Below are 27,905 nucleotides of genomic sequence, written 5' to 3' on the forward strand. Positions count from 1 at the left end.
GGTTTTGGTTTTTTTGGAGGGTTTAGTTGGATTCGATATCATAATATGTAACTTGAGGTCAGTTACAAAAAAATATAGATACTACTTTTATAATGCACAAATACATAAAGAACAACTAAAACTGGTCCAACAGAAAAACTGACCAGTCACCTAGAAGACTCTAATCACCGTCCCCTCTCAACAGGCTACATTTAAACTCCACTTGTACAGTCCAGTCCATTACTGGGCAGTCCCTGGACCTCTCCAGCCCACTCCAAGCTGTGCGTGCCTGGGTTGGGTGGAGGAGTGGCCAAGGCACCCAGCTTTTCTCTCCCTCCCGCAAAGAGCTAGGGGAGGAGGCTTTTGATGTTGTAAGTTTCGGTTTTCCATTTCATCTTAAACAATTCTGTAGCATATGTTTCCATACAGCAGTTTTCCTGGTGAAGCAAACAGGCTAGATGGAACCTGAGTTTCATTTTCTCCTAGTGATGTTTACTGCCTCCTGCTTGCACAACAGAAACAATTCCTTTGGGATTTTCAGCCTCATCAAATATTCATATTCTCTATGTATGTATCTAGACATATATAGATATACACAAACACAGACATACTCTCTAGACAACGGTTTATGAAGATTCCTTTCAGGTGTTCAGTACTCCCACCACTTTAGAAAGCGGCCCCCACCTTAGTGTCCTGGGCCATCTCAAAAAGCTAGAGAGCAGTTAAAGTCTTCCAAAGGTGTGTCCTTAACCCCTTCCCTTATAATAAGGAACTGGCCGTATAATCATTCCCAACCTAGGGGAGGATGTCACCCTTAAACCACCTTCCTGACTCAGAGGAAGTCACCTGCGGCCAGCTAAGCGGGTAAAAGAGGGGGAAGGGAGCTTTGGGATGGACGGCCCCGCTGCCCTTTCGCACCAGGTCAGGATTCGCCGGGGCCCGGAAACCTTCCTAGCGTAGCCGCCTCACCGCAGGGGACGCCCCACCCTTCGCCACCCACACTTCTACCGGCTCCTGGTGTCAGAGACAGGGGCTGCGGAAACAGCTCCAGCGCGAAGAGGGAGCCACTGGTCTCGCCGAGCCCCTGCCCACCCCTCTGCTCCCGCTCACCCGGCGCTCGGGATCCAACCTCCCTCGGGGTCACTGCTTCCTCGGCATCTTGCCGGCTGGGAAAGGGCTCCGGACCCGGATGCAGACGCTGACCAGGGCACCGGCCGGGGGCGGTGGCGGGGGCTCGGAAGCCTGGGGCTGACGTGCGCCCTCGCGACCCCGCCCAGCGGTGCTCAGCTGACAGTCCCGCTGGCCTCCCCACCTCCGCGGGGGAATTTCCCGGGCCCCGCCTCCCTAAGGCCCCGCCCCAACTCCCCGCCCCCTCGCCAGGCCGCGCCCCTCCTCAGGTCTCTCTCCCAAACGCCCCGCCCCGCATAGGCCCCAGCGGATCGCGCCACCCCTTCTCTCCCATGAGCCAGCCTACAACTCTAGGCCCTGACCTGGTTAATGCCGGATTGGCCAAGGTGAATAAGCGTTGGTGGTATGATTAGCGTAGCTCCCTCCCAAGGTGTCAGTGTGACGACCGTGACATTCTTCCTTGATTAAAATAAATTACTAATTAAATGAAGTGTAAGGAGTCGGTCTTCGCTGCGGGGGGGGGTCCCTATATAAGTCCAGAGCCACTGGGGGCTGTGCCCCACGGAAAGAGAGGGACGATGGTCTCAGGCATCCTTGGGTCAAAGCCTAGATCTCTGTTAAAGGCCTTACATCTAGATATAGTTAACCTTGCACGCATGGCTTTCCACCGGGTTTTGTCCTTAAAATAGACTTTTAATTAAAAACACAAAGCCTCCAAGCGGTTTCTCAGATGCTGTCTCTCGGGCCTAAGTCCTAACTTCACCCAAATAAAACTTAACTCTAAAAAAAATATATATATATATAAATAATCAAATAAAAACAGGAAGCCTGCAGGATGCTTCTCGGATTCTTGTTCCCGGGGAACAAGCCATCAGCTGACAACTGGATGCTCCAGGTGCTCAAGGCAGGTGAGATTGCTGGATTGACCTGGATTTTATCTGGAATGGACTAGACAGAATGAAAAGAAAGAAATCAAGGGAGTTCCCCCATGTGGCTCAGCAATAACTCCGACTAGTATGCATGAGGATGCGGGTTGGATCTCTGGCCTTGCTCAGTGGGTCAAGGATCTGGCATTGCCATGAGTTATGAAGTAGGTCCCAGATGCCGCTCGGATCCCGCGTTGCTGTGGCGTAATCAGGCAGTTACAGCTCTGCCCCTAGCCTGGGAACTTCCATATGCCGCGGGTGCGGCCTTGAAAAAAAAAAAAGAAAAAAGGAAGGGAGGGAGGGAAAGAAAGGAAGAAAACCAGACGAGGAAGGGAGAGCCGCCTTAGTCTGCATTCCAAGCACCGCGAGAACGTAAAGGGATAAGCAAGGAAGCAGACGCAGGACACACAAGGCATCTGATCGCGAGGTCAAGGTCTCTGCCAAGCCAGTGTGGCAAGCTCTTCTGGTAACAAGCTCCTCGTGCAAGACAAGAAAACAGAAATTAGGGTGGGATCCTAGGAGGTGGGAGAGACGGTCTGGGAGCAGTTTTCTGCAGAAGACCAGGAAGGACATCACAGGAGGGAAGAGCTTGGTTTACAAATGAAGGGGCTGACACAGCCCCCATCAGCTGGATACCAAGCATGTAATTGAGCAAACAAGCTTCTCGCTAGTTAGATAGAAAAACGGATGGGGGAAGGGAAAGAAAAGAAATTCAAACGGGAAAAGGCGGACGCGCCCTCTCCTGGTCTCCTGAAGGATTCGACTCCTCTCTTGAGACCTCCTGCTCCAGGCCAGCTCTTCGTGCGTGGCCCTCCACACCCCCCTGAAGTTAACCCCCTACGCAGGGCTGGGAGGGCTAAAAGTCAGTACCTGCCCCAGACCCAATTCCTGAACGTTCCTCCTGCGATTGTTAGGGGTGCCTGGGGTAAGTTGACGCTACAGGCTCGCCTCCGCTATTTTAAACCGCATTAAGGAGAGATAAAATGAGTACTACAGAAGCTCTAAGCAGGGAAGGAATGGGGTGAGGAGGGGAGGGCATACGCAGCCGCTGGCTGTGCGGTGAAAAGGTCTAGGGTGGGGTAGTTTCTGGTACAGAAAGTGTGTCGAGGTGGTTTTCTCCTGACCCCCTTGGTCCTGAAAGCTTGAGCCCTCTCACCACTTCTTAACTATGTGACCTTGGACGTTACCTATCTTGCGGTGCCTCATTCTCTTTATCTGTAAAGTGGAGCCTATTACAGTCCAAAATTCCAAGAGCCTGAAAATCTAAAGCCTTTCTTAGTTCATTTGGTGGCAAAACCTGACCCAAACCGATGTAAAGTAAGTTGTATACAGTGTTAATTTCCATCACTTGGGATTATTTGTTTCCCTGAAGGCACCTTAATTAGTTTGTACGAAATCTGTTTCAGACCCTTTTGGGGAAGTGTATAAATTACATGCACCTTAATATCTTCCTAAAATCCAAAAAATTCTGCGTTCTGAAACAGCTTGCTCGGAAGACTTTAAATAAAGGATTTGGATATACAGAGCTTACTTCTTAACGTCATTGTGAGGATTAAGGGATAACACACGGAAGCACTCAGAACAATGCCTGATATGTCAGGTTAGTAGCTATTCTTACAGCAAGTGTTAAAGCCAGCTCTGCTTAGCTTAAAGAGTTGGGGTGGGGAGGAGGGTGGTGCCCCGTCCTCTCTGATGCTTCCATGACTAGATAGAATCTCAGCGCAGCTAAGAACACTGAAATTATAACATGCTTCCCCGCTGTTCACTGATGTGGTTTTGCGGTAGGTGAATGCAAAGCAGTGTGGGAGGCTATTTAGTGAGATGCTCATTGGTTTCATGCTTTCGGTGCCCCCTCTTGACATACCCCCTTTATTTGGAGAAATGGCTGATCCCCTTGTGTTTCCTATCGCCAAGTATATTTTGCAGGATTCTTGAAAGGCCAACCTTTCTTGTCTTTTGAGAAGGCTCATTCTCAGTAAATACATCATCTACTGCAGGTGTCCTGGCGGGAGAGGGCTGAGAGCCCAGGTGGGGTGAGAGATTTTCATAGCAGTTAGGAGGAAGGGTGCTTTCCCCTCCCCCATCCACAAGTGGAAGAGGGATGGAAGCTGGTGTTCTCTCAAGCATCAAAGACTCAAGCCTCAGCCCCTGATGCTCTAGGAGTAACACAGATATATGATGCATCTATTAGACCTTGGGAGCTTGGTCTCACAGCTTCGGGAGATTCTGGAATCCAGGCTTGTCATTAGCAATAACAGAGCTGGAGTTCCCATCGTGGCACAGTGGTTAATGAATCCGACTAGGAACCATGCGGTTGTGGGTTTGATCCCTGCCCTTGCTCAGTGGGTTAAGGATCCGGCGTTGCCGTGAGCTGTGGTGTAGGTCGCAGACACGGCTGGGATCACGTGTTGCTGTGGCTCTGGCGTAGGCCGGCAGCTCCGGCTCCGTTTCAACCCCTAGCCTGGGAACCTCCATATGCCGCAGGAGCGGCACAAGAAACGGCAAAAAGACAAAAAAAAAAAAAAAGAAAGAAAGAAAGAAAGAAATAACAGAGCAACATGCCTTCTCCTTAGAAGAACCTTTATGGTGGATGATGAGGGTTTCAGCATCAATGGGCTGATCAAGTTAAGGAGCTGAAGAAAAATGGCTCTAACTCCAATGGACACTAAAAGCCCTCCTGGAATTTTCTCTGACCCCAGAGAAGGAGAGCCTCTATTCAAGGCCTCATTAATGCCCAAGAGTAGATTTCCTTTACTCCTTCCGGGCAAGGGCTGGGTGGAGAAAAAGTAAAGATACATAACATTTTTATGTACATCTGAGCTAACAGACAAATATTCATGCTTCCTTCTGGGCGAGGGCTGGGTGGAAAGTAAAGATGTATAACATTTTTGCGCTCATTTGAGCTAGTAAAAAATATTCACACTTGGGACACCAGATCCAAAAACTCCCTATACTATTGTTGCCAAAACTCGGCCTCAGTGCACTGGTGTTGAATAGAATAGAAATGCATGGGCAGAGTTTGGGGCAAAGAAGAAAAAAAATAGCTTTATTGTTTTGCCAGGCAAAGGAGGCCACAACAGGCTAATGCCCTAAAGATTGTGCCCTCCCTGGGAGAGATTAGGAAGTGGTTTTATAGTTTAGGAGTAGAAAATAGGGCCGCAGATAAGGATCAGGGTAGATGCAAGCTTTCATTCTTCTTCAAAGTTGGTGTTTCGTGGCCTCAGGACTGGTTCAGGTCGTCCTCCTCTCCAGTTTCCATTTTGGTGGGGGGTTTAGTTCTGTAGAAGAACTCAAAGATATTGTTACGTGTATTCCTTGAAGAGGAACCAAGACCCTGCCCCAAGGCTGCACTGATGTTTCCTGATTGCTCCTCCCTGGACTCTGCATCCCCTCCCTTCCCTGATTAGCAACTGTTTGAATCTGCCTTTGGAGCCCAGGGAAGGTCACGGAGGCTGAAGCGTATTCCCTAAAAACAAGAAATGGGGGACATAGAAAGGCTTGTGTGCAGGAGCCCGACAGGGTCCTTCTTGGTTTCACTATGATCTACCTATACTATGATTCCATGTATGTGAAATGTCCAGAAAGGAAAACATAGACGGGAAGCAGACTTGTGGTTGCCTGGGGCAGGGAGTGACTTTGAGAATGAGCTTGAAGGAGCTGATGAAAATAGTCTACAACTGGATGGTAATGAAGGTTGCACAACTCTATCAGCATAATTACAATTATTGAATTTACCCTTACAATGGATGAATTTTATGGCAAGTAAATTATATCTCAATACAGCTGCAAAAACAGAGCCAAAAATAATACCAGAAGTAAAAAATCATGCTGTTTGGTAAAAGAGTATGTCCCTTTTTCTCAGAGTTCCCGTCATGGCTCGGCGGAAACAATTCTGACTAGCAACCATGAGGACACAGGTTTGATCCCTGGCCTCGCTCAGTAGATTAAGGATTCAGTGTTGTTGTGGCATAAGCTGCCAGACGTAGCTCTGATTTCACCCTTATCCTGGGAAACTTCATATGCTGTGATGCGGCCCTAAAAAGACAAAAGCAAAAGCAAAACAAACAAACAAAAAAAACAAGAGTATGCCCCTTTTTCTGTTGGGCCAGGGTGGAGTGGCCGTGTCAGTCATCATATACTCTGTAGCTGAGCTGGGATCGTGCTTCATTTGAGCTTTAGTGAGATTCAGTTCCCCATTGGCTTCAAATAGTCTGAGGATGGGTTTTCCTCAAAAAGTTCAACAGAATTACCATACAAACTAGCAATTCCACTCCTGGGTATACGCCCCAAAGAATTGGATATAGGGACTCAGACAAGTGCATGTAAACGCCTTGAATAGATCAGTTCCCCCTTACTGGGATCTGGCATTGCAGCATCTGCCTAGATGAGGAGTCTGGCTTCCATCACAGAGAGGGTCTGGGATCAGGGGCTCATCTGCCACCAATTAGCAGCAGCCTCAGACAAGTATCTGAAGTCTCAGGAAAGATGGCTCTGCTTTGTGAAAAGCCAGAGGACAGTGTGCATGCATGCGTGCATGCCTGCATGTGTGTGTTCTGCACGTCTTTCCTCTCCTTTGTCCTTCAGTTCTAAATGTTGAAAGGGTAAACTCCTTGGGAAGAAGTTAGATGTTTATCTATCTTTTAGGACATCCTCAGTCCTCTGTGAATATTAAATAAGATGATAATAGGAGTTCCTATGGTGGCACAGTGGATTAAGCTCATGGTTCATGTTGCTGGTTCAATAACCGTCTGGCATAGTGGGTTTAAGGAACCAACGTTGCTGCAGTTTGAATTCAAGTCCTGACCTAGGAATTTCCATTTGCTGTTGGTGCAGCCATTAAGAAAAAGAAAAGGAAAAAAACAAACAAACCCAAGTTTTTTTTTAAAAAAGGTAATACTACTTATTGGAGTTCCCTTGCAGCTCAGTGGATCAAGGAACTGGCATCACTGCTGTGGCTCAGGTTGCTGCTGTGGCTCATATTTGATCCCTGGCCTGGGAACTTCCACATGCCTAGATCATGCCAAAAATTGTAAGAATAAGAATACTGTTTTTGGTTTGCTTTTGCTTTTAAGGGCCGCACCTGCAGCATATGGAGGTTTTCAGGCTAGGGTTCAAGTTGGAGCTATAGCTGCTGGCCTACGCCACAGCCACAACAACACAGGATCCGAGCCATGTCTACAACCTACACCACAGCTCACAGCAATGCCAGGTCCTTAACCCACTGAGCAAGGTCAGGGATCAAACCTTGTGTCCTCATGTATGCTAGTCAGATTCGTTAACTGCTGAGCCACGATGGGAACTCCAAGAATACTTATTAATTATTTCTTCCCATTGTGTAAACCCAGAAGCTTTCATTGTCCCTGCCACTTTTCCATCAAGTCAAAGCAGAGCGTGGAGGTACACTAAATTCTTGCTTCTTTGTTTTGCTATAAAACCGTTAAGAGTTCCTGGAGCAAAATTTTCTGCTAAAATATTAATTAGCCAGAGCCAGTGACTGGTGAAAATAATCAGTATAAGACACCACAATTCTGGAGTTCCTGTAGTGGCTCAGTGGATAACAAACCTGACTAGCATCCACGAGGATTCGGGTTCGATCCCTGGCCTCTCTCAGTGGGTTAAGGATCTAGCGTTGATGAGATCAGTAGTGTAGGTCTCAGGCGCAGCTCAGATCCTGCATTGCCGTTGGCTATGGAGTAGTGCAGGCCAGCAGCTACAGCTCCGATTCAACCCCTAGCCTAGAAACCTCCATATGCCACAGGTATGGCCCTAAAAAAAAAAAAAAAAAAAAAAGACATCACAATTCTTTGTCATGGTCTGAAAAGCACTGCCATTCTCTTCTTTGTGTGCCTGAGCAGTGAGAAATGGCCTTGGTGTCTCATTTTCTACATAGTTTCTTGCTTTTGATTAAATAATTCATCTGTCAGTGTTGAAAGGCATGATTTATCTTTTTCCCATCTCCCTTATCTTTTTTCTCAGAAGAAGTACATATCCCTATGCACAGGCCCGGGTGCCAGCCTATATATATATTACATATATAATTTTATTTTGACTTAGTTTGAAATATATGTATATAATACATGCTGTATACCTAGAGAGAGAGAGGTTGATTTATCATGAGGAATTGGCTCATATGATTACAGAGGCTGAAAAGTTCCAAGATCTGCAGTTGGCCCGCCAGAAATGCAGGCTGGGGTGTGATGATGAGCTCATGATGTGATGCCAGTCCAAAAGCTGGCAGACTTGAGACTCATGAAGTCAATATTTCAGTTTAAACCTGAAGGCAGAGAAAAAAACCAAAAACCTGATATCCCAGCTCAAGACGGTCAAACAAACAGAATTCTCTCTTATTTGGGGGAAGAGTCATCCTCTAGTTCTAGTCATGCCTTCAACTGATTGGATGAGGCCCACCTACAGTAGGGAGGGCAGTTTGCTTTATTATTACAGCCTTAGCAATTTCAATTTTAAACTGATCCAAAACCTCCTTTATAGAAATACCTAGAATAACAGTTTTCCAAAGGTCTGGATCCCCCATGGCCCATTCAAGTTGACACATAAAACGAGCCATTGCTTTTCTAAAGAGGCTGACTTAAAGCTTGGCTTGTTAAATTATCATAAATGATTTTGCAATTTGAAAGGTCACAGTTCCCCTGTTTTCATGAGAAAATATATTAATATATGGGCTTCAAATAGACTATTATAAACCTGGATACAAAGCCTTAGCTGGATTACCCATGACCTTTTGTCCCATAAAACCTCAGTATTTCCCTTACCAGACTCAATAACCCTTTTCTGGTTTTGTGGACAGAGTTCCCCTTCCCCTTGTCACACACCAATAGACAGTTATTAGATTTACAGACATAATGCCCTGAAGAGCACTAATACAGCTTTCTTTCTCTGGGGAAGGTCTCCTCTGATCTTCACAATTGGAGGCCAGGCACATACTTCTTTCTTTTCTAAGGTTCATGGTTCAATTCTCCAGCTGATACAGCTTTAAATTTTGCAACCCTTTACTCTCTTGTTAATCCTGACCTCGTCTATGTCTCCTTCTGGTTCCACTGGGAAGTAAGGGAGAAAGAGAGTTAGGAATGGAATACCCAGGAGTTATTCCAGGGTGGAATTCACATAAAGCAATTCTCACCAAGTTAATTTGATCCAACCCCAGGGATCTGGAAAAAGTCCCAGCCAAAATACATTTCTGCACCATTGGATATTCACAGAATATTACGGTAACGGTGGCCAAGTTTTGAAGAACTGGCTGTGGAAGCTCCAAGAGGAAGATTATTTGTGAACTTGGAAGTGCTCGGGAAGGATCTCCCCAATGCACTGATTTCGGAGCTCTCCCATAAATTTATAACTTTCCCATTCACTGGGTCTAATGTAATTCTGGGAAACTGCTCCATTCTGTTTATTGTAGAAACAGAAGTCTCCAAGTATCTTTTTTTTTAAAACGATTTTCTGTCTATTTCGGCTCCCAGCCTAGTGAATTTTTTTATTCACCTTCAGGGCAAAAGGTGAATTTTCTGGCTTGGTTGGTTCAAGCATACTTTCTTTGTACATTCATGAACCATCACCCCAGTGACTATCCTCTGCCTCCCCTGCTCTTCTCTCTCACCCTCCAATTTCACTCCATCACCCTCTGTTTGTCCCATTAACCTCTCCCACTGGAAGGCTATATGACGCAGCAGTGACACTTTGGTGTGTTTGCAATGTAAGATGTTACTTTTCCAGAGCCTTTTGTGTTTAAGATGATTTCGAATGCAGTAATAACCTTGTCAGGAGTTCCCAAAGTGGATCAGCAGAAACAAACCCGACTAGGATCCATGAGGACTCGATCCCTGGCTTCTCTCAGTGGTTAAGGATCTGCCATTGCCGTGAGCTGTAGTGTATGTAGAAGACGTGGCTTGGATCCCACTCTGATTCGACCTGTGGCCTGGGAACCTCCATATGCCACGAATGTGACCCTAAAAGGCAAAAAAATAAAAAATAAATGAAAATAAAAACCTTGTCCTTCAGGGATCCATCAGCAGGGAGGGATTTTTTTTTTTTAAGGTTGGCCCTTCCTGTTAGATGTTAGATTGAAATCAGACATGTAGGGGGCCTCCAATTCAGCTTCAAAAGAAGCCATATATTTGACTGTTCTAAAAAGGAGATGCATTCGGGAGCTTTTATACAGATGGAGTGGACAGAATTTCAGGATGATTAGCTGTGACAGGTGAGAAGAGAGTTGTTGAATATAATTAAGAAATTCTTGAAAAAAAAGGACTTCCCTGGTGGTGCAATGGGTTAAGGATCCCGCATTGTCACTGCAGGGGAGCAGGTTTCTGCTGTGGTGCATGTTGGATCCCTGACCCAGGCACTTCCACATGCCATGGGCATGGCCAAAAAAAAAAAAAAAAAAAAAAAAAAAAAGAATTTCTGCTTGGGTGACTGGACAGATGGTAGGCCCATAAGCTGAGATGAGAAGCACAGGATGGGCAGCAGCTTTGGTGGGAAGATCATTCATCCTGTCTGAGGAACTGGTGTAGCTGTTGGACAGATGAGTGAAATACCTGTGGGATAGGGGTGTGATGTCCACAACCATTTGGAAAAATGGGTCTGAACCTCAGGAGAGAGATTAGGCTTGGAAATACGGCCTTAGGAGTCAGCCTCAGAGACCTCATCCACAAAGACTCAATTCTGGAGAGTTCCTCCGTTTAAAAGGTGTTCTAAGGAAACAGAAAGTTGAAGAGGAGAGCAAAGGGAAGAGCCAGAGGGGAAAATGGGGAACTGCTCTATGTCCCAGAAGTGAGGGGAGAAAAAACAAAGAGAAGGAGCCATTGAAACTGTCATAAGGGCAAGAGCAGAAAAGTAGATATGAGATTTGGAGACTTGGGTCAATCAATTCCTATCAACTCCAAAAGAATAAAACAGTAACACTAAGATGTTTGTGATTTTTATGTGATTAAATATGTCCAAAGAGTTTCCATTGGGGCTCAGTGGGTTACGACTCTGACTAGTATCCATGAGGATTCGGATTCAATCCCTGGACTCGCTCAGCGGGTTAAAAATCTGGCAATGCCATGAGCTGTGGTGTAGGTCACAGACACAACTCAGATCTGATGTTGCTGTGGCTGTGGTGTAGGCCAGCAGCTGCAGCTCCAATTTGACACCTAGCCTGGGGACATTCTTATGCTGCAGGTGGGTCCTAGAAAGCAAAAAAAAGAAGTCCAAAAGTAGGTATTCAATAATATACTCATTATGTGAAAATGACTTTCTAATGAGTTGGCCATTAGTTGGACTTTCTAATGTGTTACAAGACTCAGTTCTATGTGATCAGTTATGTATTTCTTGTACCTGAAGCAGACCCTGGAGAATCTAAGGAGCAAATTTCTTCTAAATCTAATTCTACATACAGTTCAATATTCAGTTACTAAAAAATGCCTTTCCTCCTTCCCATTTTGTCTCCTTGATGCTGTTTAAAGCCTCATTGCCTTCTTTAGCCTAATTTTCTGGAGATGAGGGCCGGCAGGTGAGAGGCGACCTGTCTGAATCATTGTATTCACTTGGTGGCTTCAGTTATTTGTAATTTATCATCTCTGGGAGCTCTGTGGCATAGTTTTCATTCCTGATTCCTTTTTGAGATCTTTCAATATCAAAGATCTATTTCTCAGTGCGATTCCTCCTACCTGGAGGTTTGTGCTAATTACAATTGATGCTGACTTTGCTGGCTTCTAGGGAATGTCATCTTATTATGTCCCTTTCTTTGTATTTATAAACACTGGTTTGCTCAGTTTCATTTATTTGAAGATTTATATCTCTCCTAAGGAACTGGAATCTATCTTTGGAGCACATGTACATCCTTTGTATACTCCTCAACACTATTGCTTTCTTTTTTTTTTTTTTTCCTTTTTTTTTGGGAGGTGGGGGGGCATGCCCACAGCATGTGGAAGTTCCAGGGCCAGGGATCAAACCCATGCCACATCAGCAACCTGAGCCACTGCAATGTCAATACCTCACCACAAGGGAACTCCTCAGCGTGATTTCTCAATTATTTAATATTTTTATGATAATTAAGAACCCATTTTAAAAAGCTAATTAAAAAAATTTTTTTTTGGTCTTTTTAGGGCCACACCTGCGGCATATATGGAGGATCCCAGGCTAGGGGTCAAATCAGAGTTGTAGCTGCTGACCTATACCACAGCAATGTGGAATCCAAGCTGGACCTATGACCACAGCTCATGACAATGCCGGATTCTTAACCCACTGACCTAGGCCAGGGACCAAACCTGAGTCCTCATGGATACTAGTCAGGTTTGTTAACCACTGAGCTATGGGAAAAGTTGTGTTGCTGGCTTAAGGCAGAGCCCTACTTTGATTGGGATCTACTAGTTGTCGAGTGATCAGGGCACTTTGCCTAGAAGTCCAAGGGCTCAGGGTGGGGTGGGGAGGGCTGCGGGGAGGGAGGATATTGGCACAGAAATCTTTCTCTTTGTTGTTCAGCCAGGGTCTTTGAGGGGGCTGAGAACATAGCCCTCTTCCTTTCAGCCTGGCTTGTGAACAAATTGAGAAACAAGACAAAAGAGAAAGGCAGATGGAAGATGAACATTTGCCTTTAAGGCTGATGAAGGCTGGGCTGGAGGGTGTGGCTTATCCCCGGGGAAACTAACATGGAGCGCTAGGATTTTACAAACTATCCATCCAGGCAGGGCCCCGGCCTCCCTGGAGCCCTGAACCCTTGGACACGCCAAGTGGAAGTCCTGCTCTCAGGGACAGCTCATGCCCAAGAGGAACGTGGGGGGGGAATGCCCGTGCCAAGTTGATCCCTCCCAAATGTACCAGTCACACAAGTCACCCCACCACCCCAGGATGTGGTAAATGAATGGGCAGAGATGTAGGAGGGTGGTCCCAGGACCCTCTTCCCAAGGAAACACCATGAAGAGGGGAGACATTCCCCCTGAAAAGTATTAGCATGACTAGACCAAGGTCAGTGGCTGGGAAGGGATTCTGGGGATCCCTGGGTGGGGAGAGCTTGCCAGGCACAGCAGGTAACTAACTATACCCTGTCTGCTCCTGTCCCAGGCAACTCAGCACCATGGGATCCTTGAGGGAATGGCCTGTGTGTCTGTGCGTGTATATGTGTGTCTGTCTTTCTGTATGTTTGTGTGTGCATGTCTGTATGTGTCTGTGTGTGTCCATGTGTGCCAATAATTATTTCATATATTTCCTCTGTAAAATGACTATACAGCATCTCTTAGTAGAAAGTCTTTTAATACTTCCCCTCATCTTAACGCTCCATGACTTTTTTTTTTTTGTCTTTTTGCTATTTCTTGGGCAACTCCCGCGGCATATGGAGGTTCCCAGGCTAGGGGTTGAATCGGAGCTGTAGCCACCGGCCTACACCAGAGCCACAGCAACGCGGGATCCGAGCCGGGTCTGCAACCTACACCACAGCTCACGGCAACGCCGGATCGTTAACCCACTGAGCAAGGGCAGGGACCGAACCCACAACCTCATGGTTCCCAGTCGGATTCGTTAACCACTGCACCACGACGGGAACTCCATATAGAAGATACTCTTATTTTCATTTGCTCTAATAGTTGTTTTTCGCATAAGACTCTAGTTAAATATTTTATATTTATGGCAGTGAGATGGGTGTTTAGTTCTCAAAATAGACTGCTATAGCATTATTTGTTTCTTGACTGGCTGACTTGCACGTTTTTGTCTCTGAAGGGTCGTGGGCTCTCTAGATGCACACATTTATCTATATGACCCTTTTGTCCTGCTTTCTGGCTGCTGAAACTCTTATTTGAACCATGTTTTACAAGGAACAAATCTGAATGCTTATGTTCAAAATAAATATTGGTTGCCATTGGTAATTTCCACCTTCTCTTTAGAATGTCAGTCCCTTCTAACTTGGCTTTCAGCACAGTCAGCTTATCGACTTACATTTTCTTTTTGTGTTTTCCTTTTAGCATCTGGTCATTTTTTTTTTTAGTGTTTTATTTTTATTTATTTATTTTTTATAATTTATTTTTTTCCCACTATACAGCAAGGGGATCAAGTTACTCTTACATGTATACATCTTTTTTTTCCCCTACCCTTTGTTCTAATGCAACATGAGTATCTAGACAAAGTTCTCAATGATACTCAGCAGGATCTCCTTGTAAATCTATTCCAAGTTGTGTCTGATAAGCCCAAGCTCCCGATCCTTCCCACTCCCTCCCTCTCCTATCAGGCAGCCACAAGTCTCTTCTCCAAGTCCATGATTTTCTTTTCTGAGGAGATGTTCAATTGTGCTGGATATTAGATTCCAGTTATAAATGATATCATATGGTATTGGTCTTTGTCTTTCTGGCTCATTTCACTCAGGATGAGATTCTCTAGTTCCATCCATGTTGCTGCAAATGGCATTATGTCATCCTTTTTTATGGCTGAGTAGTATTCCATTGTGTATATAGACCACATCTTCCGAATCCACTCCTCTGTCGATGGACATTTGGGTTGTTTCCATGTCCTGGCTATTGTGAATAGTGCTGCAATGAACATGCAGGTGCACGTGTCTCTTTTAAGTAGAGTTTTGTCCAGATATATGTCCAAGATTGGGATCATGGAGTCATATGGAAGTTCTATGTATAGATTTCTAAGGTATCTCCAAACTGTTCTCCATAGTGGCTATACAAGTTTACATTCCCACCAACAGTGCAGGAGGGTTCCCTTTTCTCCACAGCCCCTCCAGCACTTGTTATTTGTGGATTTATTAATGATGGCCATTCTGACTGGTGTGAGGTGATATCTCATGGTAGTTTTGATTTGCATTTCTCTTATAATCAGCAATGTTGAGCATTTTTTCATGTGTTTGCTGGCCATCTGTATGTCTTCCTTGGAGAATAGTCTATTCAGGTCTTTTGCCCATTTTTCCATTGGTTGATTGGCTTTTTTGCTATTGGGTTGTATAAGTTGCTTATATATTCTAGAGATGAAGCCCTTGTCAGTTGCATCATTTGACACTATTTTCTCCCATTCTGTAAGTTGTCTTTTTGTTTTCTTTTGGGTTTCCTTTGCTGTGCAAAAGCTTTTCAGTTTGATGAGGTCCTATGGGTTTATTTTTGCTCTAATTTCTATTGCTTTGGGAGACTGACCTGAGAAAATATTCATGATGTTGATGTCAGAGAGTGTTTTGCCTATGTTCTCTTCTAGGAGTTTGATGGTGTCCTGTCGTATATTTAAGTCTTTCAGCCATTTGGAGTTTATTTTTGTGCATGGTGTGAGGGTGTGTTCTAGTTTCATTGCTTTGCATGCAGCTGTCCAGGTTTCCCAGCAATGCTTGCTGAATAGACTTTCTTTTTCCCATTTGATGTTCTTGCCTCCCTTGTCAAAGATTAATTGACCATAGGTGTCAGGGTTTATTTCCGGGTTCTCTATTCTGTTCCATTGGTCGGTCTGCCTGTTTTGATACCAGTACCACACTGTTTTGATGACTGTGGCTTTGTAGTATTTCTTGAAGTCTGGGAGAGTTATGCCTCCTGCTTGGTTTTTGTTTCTCAGGATTGCTTTGGTGATTCTGGGTCTTTTGTGGTTCCATATAAATGTTTGGATTGTTTGTTCTAGTTCTGTGAAAACTGTCATGGGTAATTTGATAGGGATTGCATTGAATCTGTAGATTGCTTTGGGTCGTATGGCCATTTTTACAATAATGATTCTCCCAATCCAGGAACATGGAATATCGTTCCATTCCTTTACATCTTCTTTGATTTCTTTGATTAAAGTTTTATAGTTCTTGGCATATGGGTCCTTTATTTCCTTGGTCAGGTGTATTCCGAGGCATTTGATTTTGTGAGGTGCAATTTTAAAAGGTATCGTATTTTTGTATTCCTTTTCTAATGTTTCATTGCTGGTATACAGAAATGCCACTGACTTCTGAATGTTAATCTTATATCCTGCTACTTTGCTGAATTTATGAATCAGTTCAAGTAGTTTTGGGGTTGAGTCCTTAGGGTTTTCTAGGTATAGTATCATGTCGTCTGCATACAGTGACAGTTTGATCTCTTGTCTTCCTATATGGATGCCTTTTATTTCTTTGGTTTGTCTAATTGCTGTGGCTAGGACTTCCAAAACTATGTTGAAGAGCAGTGGTGAGAGTGGGCATCCCTGTCTTGTTCCAGATTTGAGTGAGAAGGCTTTCAGTTTTTCCCCATTGAGTATTATATTTGCTGTGGGTTTGTCATCAATGGCTTTGATTATATTCAGGAATGTTCTCTCTATACCCACTTTGGCGAGGGTCTTGATCATGAATGGATGTTGGACTTTGTCAGATGCTTTTTCTGCATCTATTGAGATGATCATATATGATTTTTGACTTTTTTTTTGTTAATGTGGTGTATGATGTTGATTGATTTGTGTATGTTGAACCATCCTTGTGAACCTGGAATGAACCCAACCTGGTCATGGTGTATAATTTTTTTGATCCATGGGTTTATTTTTGCTCTTATTTCTATTGCTTTGGGAGACTGACCTGAGAAAATATTCATGATGTTGATGTCAGAGAGTGTTTTGCCTATGTTCTCTTCTAGAAGTTTGATGGTGTCCTGTCTTATATTTAAGTCTTTCAGCCATTTTGAGTTTATTTTTGTGCATGGTGTGAGGTTGTGTTCTAATTTCATTGCTTTGCATGCAGCTGTCCAGGTTTCCCAGCACCTGGTCATTTTGACATGCAGGTTACAGTTCTAAGGCCAGATGTAAAAGGTTAAACAGAAATCTTGAAATGGTATTTAAAGAAAATAAAGTTGGATCAGTGTAAGTCTCATTCTATGCTACAGAGATTATCTCCATAAAGTGGTAATACATCCATTCTGTTTGTGGTCCTTACTCAAGATATCTTAAAAGATAGATTCCTTTAAATGTCTTTTTTTCTCTCCATTTGTCTTTAAAGTCCATTCCTTAATTAGTGTGTATCCAGAGATTCTCTCATTTTGAGGCTTGACTTGAAAGAACGTTTTCTTTTGGTGTTGAGATAGATAATACTTGATGAATCTATGTATAAATATTTCTTCAGATGAATATAAAATATAAAAGAATACAAAAAACACCTGTGTATTGTGAGCACAGTACCTGATGATGTAATCGCTTTGAGGCCAAAAGAGGGAAAGCAAATTATAAAAACACATGGAAATATCAGGCCCCGCTTGAGGAATAAAAGCAGCCGTTAAAGGAGTTCCCATCATGGCTCAGCGGTTAACGAATCTGACTAGCATCCTGAGAAACTGCTCGGAGGAACCGGGATAGGGGTGGGGGAGCCTATATGTATAGGAGGTTTGGGGTTTTGTTTTGTTTTGTTTTGTTTTGTTTTGTCTTTTTGCTATTTCTTGGGCCGCTCCCGCGGCATATGGAGGTTCCCAGGCTAGGGGTCTCATCGGAGCTGCAGCCACCGGCCTACGCCAGAGCCACAGCAACTCAGGATCCGAGTTGCGTCTGCAACCAACACCACAGCTCATGGCAACGACGGATCGTTAACCCACTGAGCAAGGGCAGGGACTGAACCCGCAACCTCATGGTTCCTAATCGGATTGGTTAACCACTGCGCCACGACGGGAACTCCTGTATAGGAGTTTTTTACAACGAAGTTTAGGTAGGAGGTGTTGTAGAATTTCCAGAAATCACCACAGAGGACACTCGAGGAAGATGGAGAACAGCTTCATGACACTGGCAGGTCCACAGGGAATCGCTTCCCAATCATGGATCCTGAACAAAAAGGGGGAGATACCTTTATACATGCTGCATTAATCTTTAGTTACATGCAGGATACAGAAAGATGTATAGCTGTACAGAATGCCTTATATTGTTACTTTAATGATTAACCTCAAGCACATTCTAGCTATTTTTGAATTTCTTTAGAACAATCGGGGACCTGGAGTTTCTCAAGTCCTAAAGACTGTTTTTCTCAAAGCCCTCGTATGAGTCACCTTAAGTTCACCAAGATGGACGGTGGCAGCAAAATGGCTTCGCTCTTGTCAAGCTCCCTATTCCCTTTTCCACACCCCTACATAGGAAAAAAAGAAGCCTCGGCTCAAGCCTGAAATCATTCTGTTGACATGCATCTCAGCTATCAGGGCCAGTATCCTGTGTTTTCACAGCCTGAGTTTCCTGGGGCTTGCTGTTAGAAGTGGCTGCAGTCTGATGGCTGCTAGATGGCAGGTATTCTTTGTTTCCTTCCTGAGTTCCCTCAGGGCTCACCTGCTCACTCTTGGAGGTGGCAGCATTCGCATATGACTGTGACATCCTTTGTTTTGTCAACTCAACTACAGCCTAGGCTGTAGTCTACTTGAGATGCTGTCTTCCAAACCTAAGTCCTAAACCCAACTCTCAACTTTTAGGTTGCGCTTTTTTTCTTTTTCTTTTTTTTTTTTTTTGGTCAACAGAGCAACTAAGTGCAACTTGAGGGCTCAGAGACAGCAGTTTCCCTGAGAGACCAAATTTTGATTAGCTCAAGGAGCAGAAGAAATGCTTTAGAGTAGTTTATTTTATTTATTTATTTATTTATTTTTGTCTTTTTGCCTTTTCTCGGGCTGCTTCCCACAGCATATGGAGGTTCCCAGGCTAGGGGTCTAATCGGAGCTGTAGCCGCTGGCCTACACCAGAACCACAGCAACGCAGGATCTGAGCCATGTCTACAAACTACACCACAGCTCATGGCAACACCGGATCCTTAACCCACTTAGCAAGGCCAGGGATTGAACCCACAACCTCATGGTTCCTAGACAGATTCGCTAATCACTGAGCCACGACGGGAACTCCTAGAGTAGTTTAAGATACAGACACATACGGCTACAGTGTTTGGTCCACAGTAAGCAACAAATGTAATTTGGCAGTGCTTGCTCCAGAGGGCTTGCGGAGAATGGAAAACAATTTTTATGTTTCTTTCTCTCTTCCTTCCTCCCTTTCTTCCTTCCTTCCTTTCTTTCTTCTCCTCCTCCCTCCTCCCCCCTTTCTCCCACTCCTCGCCCTCATTCCCGCCTCTTCCTTCTCCTTTTTTTTTTTAATTTATGGCTGCATCTACAGCATGTGGAAGTTCCCGGGCCAGAGACTGAATCAGAGCTGCATCTTTAGAAACAATTAAAGCAGTTTGGAGATAAGGGCAACTGCTGAGTTTAGAAATAAAGATAGAACTGTGGGGAGTTCCCATTGTGGCGCAGCAGAAATGAATCCAACTAGGAACCATGAGGTTTCAGGTTCCATCCCTGGCCTTGCTCAGTGGGTTAAGGATCTAGCTTTGCCATGAGCCCTGGCATAGATCTGTATATGTGGCTCGGATCCCATGTTGCTGTGGTGTAGGCTGGCAGCTGCAGCTCTGATTGGACACCAAGCCTGGGAACTTCCATATGCCGCGGCCCATGGCCCTAAGAAGAAAAAAAAAACTGTGGAGTTTGGGTCTCCTCAGATTCACTCATTGACTTGTGAAAAGCTGTCTAAAATTTACATCGGAATTTATTTCTCAGGTGTAGTGTGTTCAGAATCTGGAAGTAGTAATTATGTAAATCATGAAATCATGTGGCAGTAGGAAAATCAGAGCAACCTGGTTTTGGCTTTTCAAATCTTTTATTGTCTTTCCTAGGACCACCATTAAAAAATAAGCAGAGAGAGACGACCAAGAAAAGCTTATTAGAGTACGCTAAATTTCCTAGTTAACCTCTGCAAAGATAAAAATCATTTCTATGAATGACTCTAAATGAACTACATAGAAAATGTAGGAGTTCCCGCTGTGGTGCAGGCTCTCGAATTGTTACAGCTGCGCCTCTAAAACTTATATAGAGAGTAATCAAGGCAATTGATAGCGATGGTTCTAAGGATGCCACTGTGGGAACAGGATTTAACCTGGAAAGCGGAGTGAGCAGGCATGGTGGATCAGCCTGGTCCAGGAAGAGGGATGGGCCGCTGCGACCAGCGCTGACTTTCTAGAGGGGGGGCCAAGATCCCTAAACACCCCACCAAGTCTGGCTAAGAATCAAGCACCATGCGTCTCTAGAGGCATCTTGGCCGCCCGCCTACGCCCCTCCCACCGCCCCGCCCCTTCGGCCGCGGTCCGGCTGCGGACAGCGGTTCCTGCGCCCCTTTTGAAGCACAGCAAGAGGAGGCCGGCTGGGTGAGCCTGGCTGTCGGGAGAGAAACACGCAAGCCCAGCGCCGGCAGTTGCGCTTTCCCGGAGGCACCTTGGGCCAGGCGCTCGGGGCTCCCCGAGGCCCGCACTCTGCCGGCGAGCCCCGGGCCTCCCCGGGTGGGCACAGACTTTGTGCGCCCCGGCTGCACCGCGTCCCGCCGCCCAGCGCCACCCTCGCCGTTCGCTTGCTGAGCCTGCTGCTGCTCTGCCTTGGCCCTCCCGGCCCGCGCCCGCCGCGGCTTCCAGCTGCCCTGAGTGGAGACTGCTGAGCGATGGCCGCCGCACGGAGCTGGCCCAGGTCATCCTGACGAGGTACTGGCGCTGCACCAGTAGGGGCACGGCCTTCACAGCTACCTGCTCGGGCGGAAGGGGGCCAGCGACGCGGGCCTCTCCTGCGCCGCCGAGATCCAGATGCCCAGCGACCAGGCTTGGGCGTCATGCTCCAGGTGCCCCGGGTTTCAGGCTCAACCTCAGCGGCCTGGGTTATTTCTCTTGCCACTGCCACCGTGGTCCAGGATTACTCCTATCTCTTCTTCCTCAGGTGAGTCCGCTACTTCATGCCCACACCACCCCCCTATTGGCGTGACCAGGCTGGTCACCTTTATCCGGAACAGGATCAGGAGCTCCCGCGGATACCCGGCCGTGAGCTGTTAGAATATGCCTTGGGCTCCTTCCTTTACTTAGTATTCTTTGCTGCATCTCCTGAAGTCTCTACAAAGTTCTGGCTATCTCTGGCTGAGAGTGTTGGTCAAACAGGGATGGACAGAAGAGTATTTCAGGCAAAAGCTCAAGGTTGTTTCCAACAACAAATAGCGGAGCTATTCCAAATAGCGAAGGTTTATTGGGGGGGAGGGGCTGGCTGCTGGGGTCAAGACTCTGGTCACCTGGTCACAGTGCTTTGAGGAGAATAAAGATAAATCAGGCAGGAGGCCCTGAGTTCCATGAAAGTTGGTCTGTGCCCCAGATGAAATGCTTGTGGATGCGAATTCAGGCAATAGGTTAGATTGAAGTTTAAAATAAAGAACAGGAGGTGCAACCCTAATATAGGTGGAATTGTATATTTTCAACTGGATTCAGTGGGAAGTTTGGGATGGATGGTGGTCAAAACAAAACGAAAACATTTTGAAATCAGATTGTTGTTGGAATTCTGGCTCTTGTTCTTCCGGTGAGTTTGAGCAAGTTACCTTGTTAAGAATCTAAATAGCCTCACCTTTGTAATGTGAAAAAAAACAAGGTTGGTTGAGAGTAATTCATGCAGAACACCTGGTGCAGGTTAGCTGCTGAAGGAACTGTCACTCTTTTCACCTGTTTCAATGTCAGGATGGACCACGTGAAATGCAGCTCAGCTGCCCTCTTGTTTAACTCTTTTCAGCTCATATCACCTGCGTGCAGACTTCAGGGCCAGGCTTTTCCAATAGCAAAGATATATGGAGAAAGGGCCTTTGGGGGTCGTAGGGTCTGGGCTGGTAAGACCCTGGGACACGGGCTTTGAAGACTATGGAGGTGATTTAGGTCAGAGGCTCTCTTTGATTGGAGACTCCTGGCATTTCGTGCAGATCCATGAAAGTTGGCCTGTGGCCATGATGAAATGCCAGGGGATAAGAATCCTGGGAAAGGATTCAACTGAAGTTTGAAATAAAAAGCAGCAGGTGGAACCCTAAACGCAATGGTTGTCTCCAGTCGAAGGGGGAGATTGATACAGATAGAGGAACCTCAGAATGGAATCTTACCTGTCAAGATAGTGAATGAATCCACAGTTGTGATGAGTGATAGGTCCAGTTGCCCTAGTCCATAAGGTAGCATTGAGGATATTTGGAATGACCATGACCTTGGTCTGCAGACCTGCTTTTAGTTCTTGAGATATTATGTCACTGAGAAAGAAAGTAGTAATTTCCACAGTGGGCTGTCGTAAGCTCATGGCAACATGTTTTCCTTACTGAACCCAGAATACCTAAGTTTTGAATACGTGGCGTGCTGCATGTTGGCTTGGGTAGTTTAGATTAAGCTGAATTTTTTTTTTTTTTTTTTGGTCTTTTTGCTATTTCTTGGGCCGCTCCCGTGGCATATGGAGATTCCCAGGCTAGGGATCTAATCGGAGCTGTAGCCCCCGGCCTACGCCAGAGCCACAGCAGCTCGGGATCCCAGCCGCGTCTGCAACCTACACCACACTCACGGCAATGCCGGATCGTTAACCCACTGAGCAAGGGCAGGGACTGAACCCGCAACCTCATTGTTCCTAGTCGGATTCGTTAACCACTGCGCCATGAAGGGAACTCCAGATTAAGCTGAATTTTAAAAAAATTGCTGAGAAGTACAGTTTCTAAATAAAGTCATTAAGGAGTGAGGCAGTACCCTCTTGATGAAGAAAAACTTAACTCGGATTTTTCATGCTTCTATTTAGAGAAAATACTGGGAACCCAGATATAAAACTACTCAATAATAAAACTTTATTTTCCAAAGAAAAAAGAGCCAGATGACTGAAACAGAATTTTGTTGTATGTAATTTAAAAATATGTAAGAGAAAATGCCAGGAATAAGCAAAGGGCACTTCTCAATGTGTCTGTTTAGAAATGGTCTTCTCAGTTCCCATCATGGCTCAGCGGTAACAAACCTTACTAGTATCTGTGAGAGTGCAGGTTCAATCCCTGGCCTTGCTCAGAGGGTTAAGGATCTGGCGTTGTCGTGAGCTATGGTGTAGGTCCCAGATGTAGGCTTGGATCTTGTGTTGCTGTGGCTGTGGTGTAGGCTGGCAGCTGTAGCTCCTATTCAACCCCTAGCCTGGGAATTTTCATATGCCGCAAACACAGCCCTAAAAAGCAAAAAAAAAAAAAAAAAAAAAAATTTTAAAAAGGGATATAAATGAATTATTTATGAATAGAAATAAGACTCACAGACACAGGAAACAAACTTATGGTTACCAAAAGGGAAATGGGAGGGATAAATTAGGGGTTTGGGTTAACACATACACACTACTATATATAAAATAAACAACAAGGGCCTACTATATAGCACAGGGGACTATATCCAGTATCTTATAACCTAAAATGGAAAAGAAGATGAAAAAGAATATATATGTATATATACATACACACTTGGCTATATACCTGAATCTTTCTTTGCTGTATGCCTGAAACTGACACAGCATTGTAAATGAATGACAATAACATCTTTTTAATTAAAAAGTGAAGTGCTATTGTCATCCTCTTTTTATTGATTATAATACAAAAGCTTAGGGAATTTAAGAAATGCGTTTCCTGGAATTGCTGTTGTAGTGCAGCGGAAATGAATCCAACTAGTATTCTTGAGGATGTTGGTTCAATCCCTGGCCTCGCTCTGTGGGTTGGGGATCCAGTGTTGCCATGAGCTGTGGTATAGGTCGCAGATGTGGCTCGATATGGTGTTGCTGTGGCTGTGGCATAGGCCAGTGGCTACTGTTCTGATTAGACCCCTAACCTGGGAACTTTGATATGCCGCAAGTGCAGCCCTAAAAAGCAAAAAAAAAAAAATCTCTGAAGGTAGGATGTAGTAACAGTTTAAGGGCGTGTGTTTTTATCTTATTTTTTTGCTTTTTAGGGCCATATTTGCAGCATATGGAGGTTCCCAGGCTAGGGGTTGAATTGGAGCTATAGATGCTGGCCTGTGCCAGAGCCACAGCAACGCAGGATCTGAGCCACATGTGCAACCTACACCACAGCTCATGGCAATGCCAGATCCTTAACCCACTGAGCAAGGCCAGGGATTGAACCCACAACCTCATGGTTCCTAGTCGCATTCATTTCTGCTGCACCATGGCAGGAAGTCCTAAGGGCATGTATTTGTGGACAAATTGGACTTTCAGTGTCTCCCTCAAAAGCAAAACAAACAAAATTGTTTTCTGTCCAACAGACAATAAGTAGTAATGGTAGGACTTGAACCTGGGTGAGTACAAGTGGCCATCCTTTCACCAAGAAACAAGGAATACTCTGTAAGAAGGTAGGCCGCTTGGAAGATGCACAAATAGACAAACATGGACAGATGCACATACTCACCTGTTACCCAATTCATCTTTTGGAGAACCTTAAGGATAGACTCAAGCAGTATGAGGCAGAGAAACAATTAGAGATAATGAGAGCCAAGGGAGACAGTGTAGTATAATTGGCAACACTGGCACAGTCTTTTACTGACTCTTGTTTCAAGATGGTACCCCCATGGGTGTCCAGTCAACAGCTCTGCTTTTATCCTCTTTCTCATTAGGATGGATGAAAATTATAACCTCTTACCTCATGGAGTTAATTTCCAAGGTGCCATCTTCTGAGACACTCAAGAGAACAGAAGGTTTTCTAGCTCGTTCCAGTTTTCAAATCGTTCCCAAGGGCAGCAACTGGTGACTTTTTCCAATGACTGGGAGATCCAAGAAGAAAATAGGTAAGACTTGGCTATACCCAGAGCCATAGCAAAATAATAGAATAGGTACATCTTGTATGAATTTTGTGACCAAGAACATCAAGTGCACTCTGCTGGAAGCCCAGACCTAAGAGTATTCCCTGCCTGCCTTCCAGCAGTTAACAAACACTGCTCATAAACTTTGGATTCCTGAGGCTTTAGGGTTCCTCACAAAGTGGGGAAACAAGATGCAATGAAGGTTGGCATGCTGTGCCTCAGTTTCCTCTTCTCTAAAGTGGAAACAATAGTAGCATCTACACCATAGAACTGATGCAATAGGATTTAACTGTGTCGGAAGTGTAAATGTGTAAAGCCCTCAGCATAGCGCTTGACAGAGCAAGAGTCAATAGGTGTGAGTTATCTTGACTGCTGTCATTACTAGGACTGCTACTACTGTTACTGATAGCATAGGGCTCTAAGGAATTTTCTAAGAGGAAAGAAAAAGTCCTCAAGGAAATAAAATGGAAAAAGTGGTCATTGCTAACACTTCCATGATTCTTATCTACAGTTATTAATATGTAGGTACTGGAAACCAAGCTAGTTGTAGAACATAGGCATCAAGATAATTTGGACCATGAATGTATAAGAGAGATCTTTTAATCTGGGGCAGATGTCACAGTTGCAGGGACATTTTAAAGACTGTCAATTTTACCAAGGCAGATGCATTGCCACAACTGAGCTAGGATGACTGTGGGACCAGTTCAGGCGAAGCAGTGGCCCACTGCATCCTGTCCCTCATCTGAGATGTTTTCAGGGCCTTGTGCCAGACTGCTGGAGAGAGTTCTGGTGTGGGGATGTGGGTGTCTCCAGGGACAAGGACTTTTTTAGGGATTAATGAACCATATTAGGAGCTTCCTTCTTTCCATTCATATATGATGGCTTTGAGGGAGGTGTCTTTCTTTGGTCTGGTAGGTTGGCCTAGGGTAGCAGCCTTGTTCTTGCAAACCTCCTCATCTACCCGGGGCTCCTTGACACCAGGAGGCCATTATCATGTTCTTTGCAGAGAAACTGTTGCAGGATGTGCAGGAAAATCATTGATGCTGACTTCCCAGACATTACCAAGAGTTCCTTCTTTAGGCCCACCCTACCAACAGATATGGATGCGTCTAACTCCTTCTCCATTGTTTGCCAGAACAATCTGAGTGCTTGTCCTTTGTGAGGTTCCCAGGCCAAGGGTCAATTTAGGGCTGTAGTTGCTGGCCTACACCACAGCCACAGCAACACGGGATCTGAGCTGCGTCTGTGACCTACACCACAGCTCATAGCAATACCGGATCCTTAACCCACTGAGCAAAGCTAGGGATCAAACCTTCACCCTCATGGATATTAGTTGGGTTCGTTAACGGCTGAGCCACAATGGGAAGTCCTGCTCCCAACATGGTCCTAAGCACCTGTTTGGTTTTTCTTGTTTTCCACTCTTAATCTGTACTGGCACCCATTCCGTATTGAACTGGACCTACGAAGTGTAAGCCTGAGTATCCCTGGCCTAGGTCAGACCTTAGCATGTTCCAAATAAAATCTGTTTAGCATTGGTCCTTTGGGTCTCCATTTTGTAGGGGTTTGTGTGTATTACTAAATCCTTGGTAGCAACAGACTTGTATCAAGAGATCAGATGTGATTTCAAAAATAACTTTGGCTTAGCCCCCAAACCCTTGAGCAATATAACTGCTTAGCCCTCTGGTCACATAATGAAGCTATTAACATTTCCCTGCAATTAGGTTTTCCATTGTTAGAAAAAATGGAAAAATAGGACCATGGAGAGTTGTTTCCTTTTTTTTTTTTGTCTTTTTGCTATTTCTTTGGGCCGCTCCCGCGGCATATGGAGGTTCCCAGGCTAGGGGTCTAATCGGAGCTGTAGCCACTGGCCTACGCCAGAGCCACAGCAACGCAGTATCCGAGCCGCGTCTGCAACCTACACCACAGCTCACAGCAACGCCGGATCGTTAACCCACTGAGCAAGGGCAGGGACCAAACCCGCAACCTCATGGTTCCTAGTCGGATTCGTTAACCACTGCGCCACGACGGGAACTCCTCTTTTTTTTTTTTTTTTTTTTTTGTCTTTTTGCCATCTCTAGGGACACTCCCAAGGCATATGGAGGTTCCCAGGCCAGAGGTCTAATAGGAGCTGTAGCTACCAGCCTATACCAGAGCCACAGCAACGATGGATCCGAGCTGCGGCTGCAACCTACACCACAGGTCACGGCAATCCCAGATCGTTAACCCACTGAGTGAGGCCAGGGATCGAACCCGCAACCTCATGGTTCCTAGTTGGATTCGTTAACCACTGAGCCATGACAGGAACTCCCGAGAATTGTTTCAACATGAAGGCAGCAGTTCTGTTTCTGGTGGTCAGATGTTGATCTGGAGGAGAATTCTTTTTCCCTTTCATCACCCTGGTCAAGACTTAGATAACAATAGGTGTTTCTCCAAGAGTCAAAAGCTTTAGGGAGGAAAATTCATTCTTGCAGATTGCTGAGCTGCTGCATAGCTGCATCTAGGTGTTGGTGCTGATGGACTTTGCACTTGTCAACACCTTGGCTCCTTCCATTTTTAATCCCTGACCACTTTGAAAGGTAGCATATCAGGATAATATGAGAAAAAGAATGTGTGTATGTGTGTGTATATACATATATATATATATATATATATAGCTGGGTCACTTTGCTATATAGGAGAAATTGACAGAATATTGTAAATCAACTATAATTTTTTTTTTTTTGTCTTTTGTCTTTTTTTGTTGTTGTTGTTGTTGTTGCTATTTCTTGGGCCGCTCCCGCAGCATATGGAGGTTCCCAGGCTAGGGGTTGAATCGGAGCTGTAGCCACCGGCCTAAGCCAGAGCCACAGCAACGCGGGATCCGAGCCGCGTCTGCAACCTACACCACAGCTCACAGCAACGCCGGATCGTTAACCCACTGAGCAAGGGCAGGGACCGAACCCGGAACCTCATGGTTCCTAGTCGGATTCGTTAACCACTGCGCCACGACGGGAACTCCTATAATTTTTTTTTTTAAAAAGGTAGCATATCAGAGATAAGTTAAATTTGCTAGTTAGAGGATTTAAGTTTAAACAGAAAACTAAATTGGCTTTTTGGTAAATTTTAGAGTTCTATTTTTGATGCTTCTTGAGAAATTTTTACTTCCTCTGCAGTGATCAAAGTAATTGTGAATTGAAGATATCAGAGTGGGGGAAACAGTTACTGACAATTACTTTTTTTTTTTAAAAGAAGGCTTAAAATTCTCTGCCTTTTCTGTCTAAAGGTGAGCATCCTATTTTCTCTCCTACCAGGGATAAATGCATCAGGTTACATCAAAAGCAGCC

General features: G+C 45.1%; 2 protein-coding genes across 5 annotated transcripts in view; one reads left to right on the top strand and one right to left on the bottom strand.

The window, feature by feature from the left end:
* The window catches only part of OPTN (optineurin), a 50,924-nt gene extending 49,585 nt beyond the window's left edge, over positions 1-1,339 (bottom strand). For 3 of the 4 annotated variants that reach the window (XM_005656828.3, XM_013989750.2, XM_013989749.2), the window contains exon 1: positions 1,090-1,304. The gene's annotated coding sequence lies outside the window, so the exon portion shown is untranslated. Of the gene's footprint in view, positions 1-1,089 lie in introns of all 4 variants that reach the window. The other variant, XM_005656827.3, reaches the window with a different exon arrangement.
* LOC100736825 (protein transport protein SEC31-like) overlaps positions 2,721-27,905 on the top strand; it is a 64,504-nt gene continuing 39,319 nt past the window's right edge. The window contains exons 1-2 of the mRNA XM_021064282.1: positions 2,721-2,958; positions 20,169-20,704. Coding sequence (XP_020919941.1) covers positions 2,721-2,958; positions 20,169-20,704 — 774 coding nt within the window. The remainder of the gene's footprint in view (positions 2,959-20,168; positions 20,705-27,905) is intronic.

This window comes from Sus scrofa, chromosome 10, assembly GCF_000003025.6.
Source record: "Sus scrofa isolate TJ Tabasco breed Duroc chromosome 10, Sscrofa11.1, whole genome shotgun sequence".
Lineage (NCBI taxonomy): Eukaryota > Metazoa > Chordata > Mammalia > Artiodactyla > Suidae > Sus > Sus scrofa.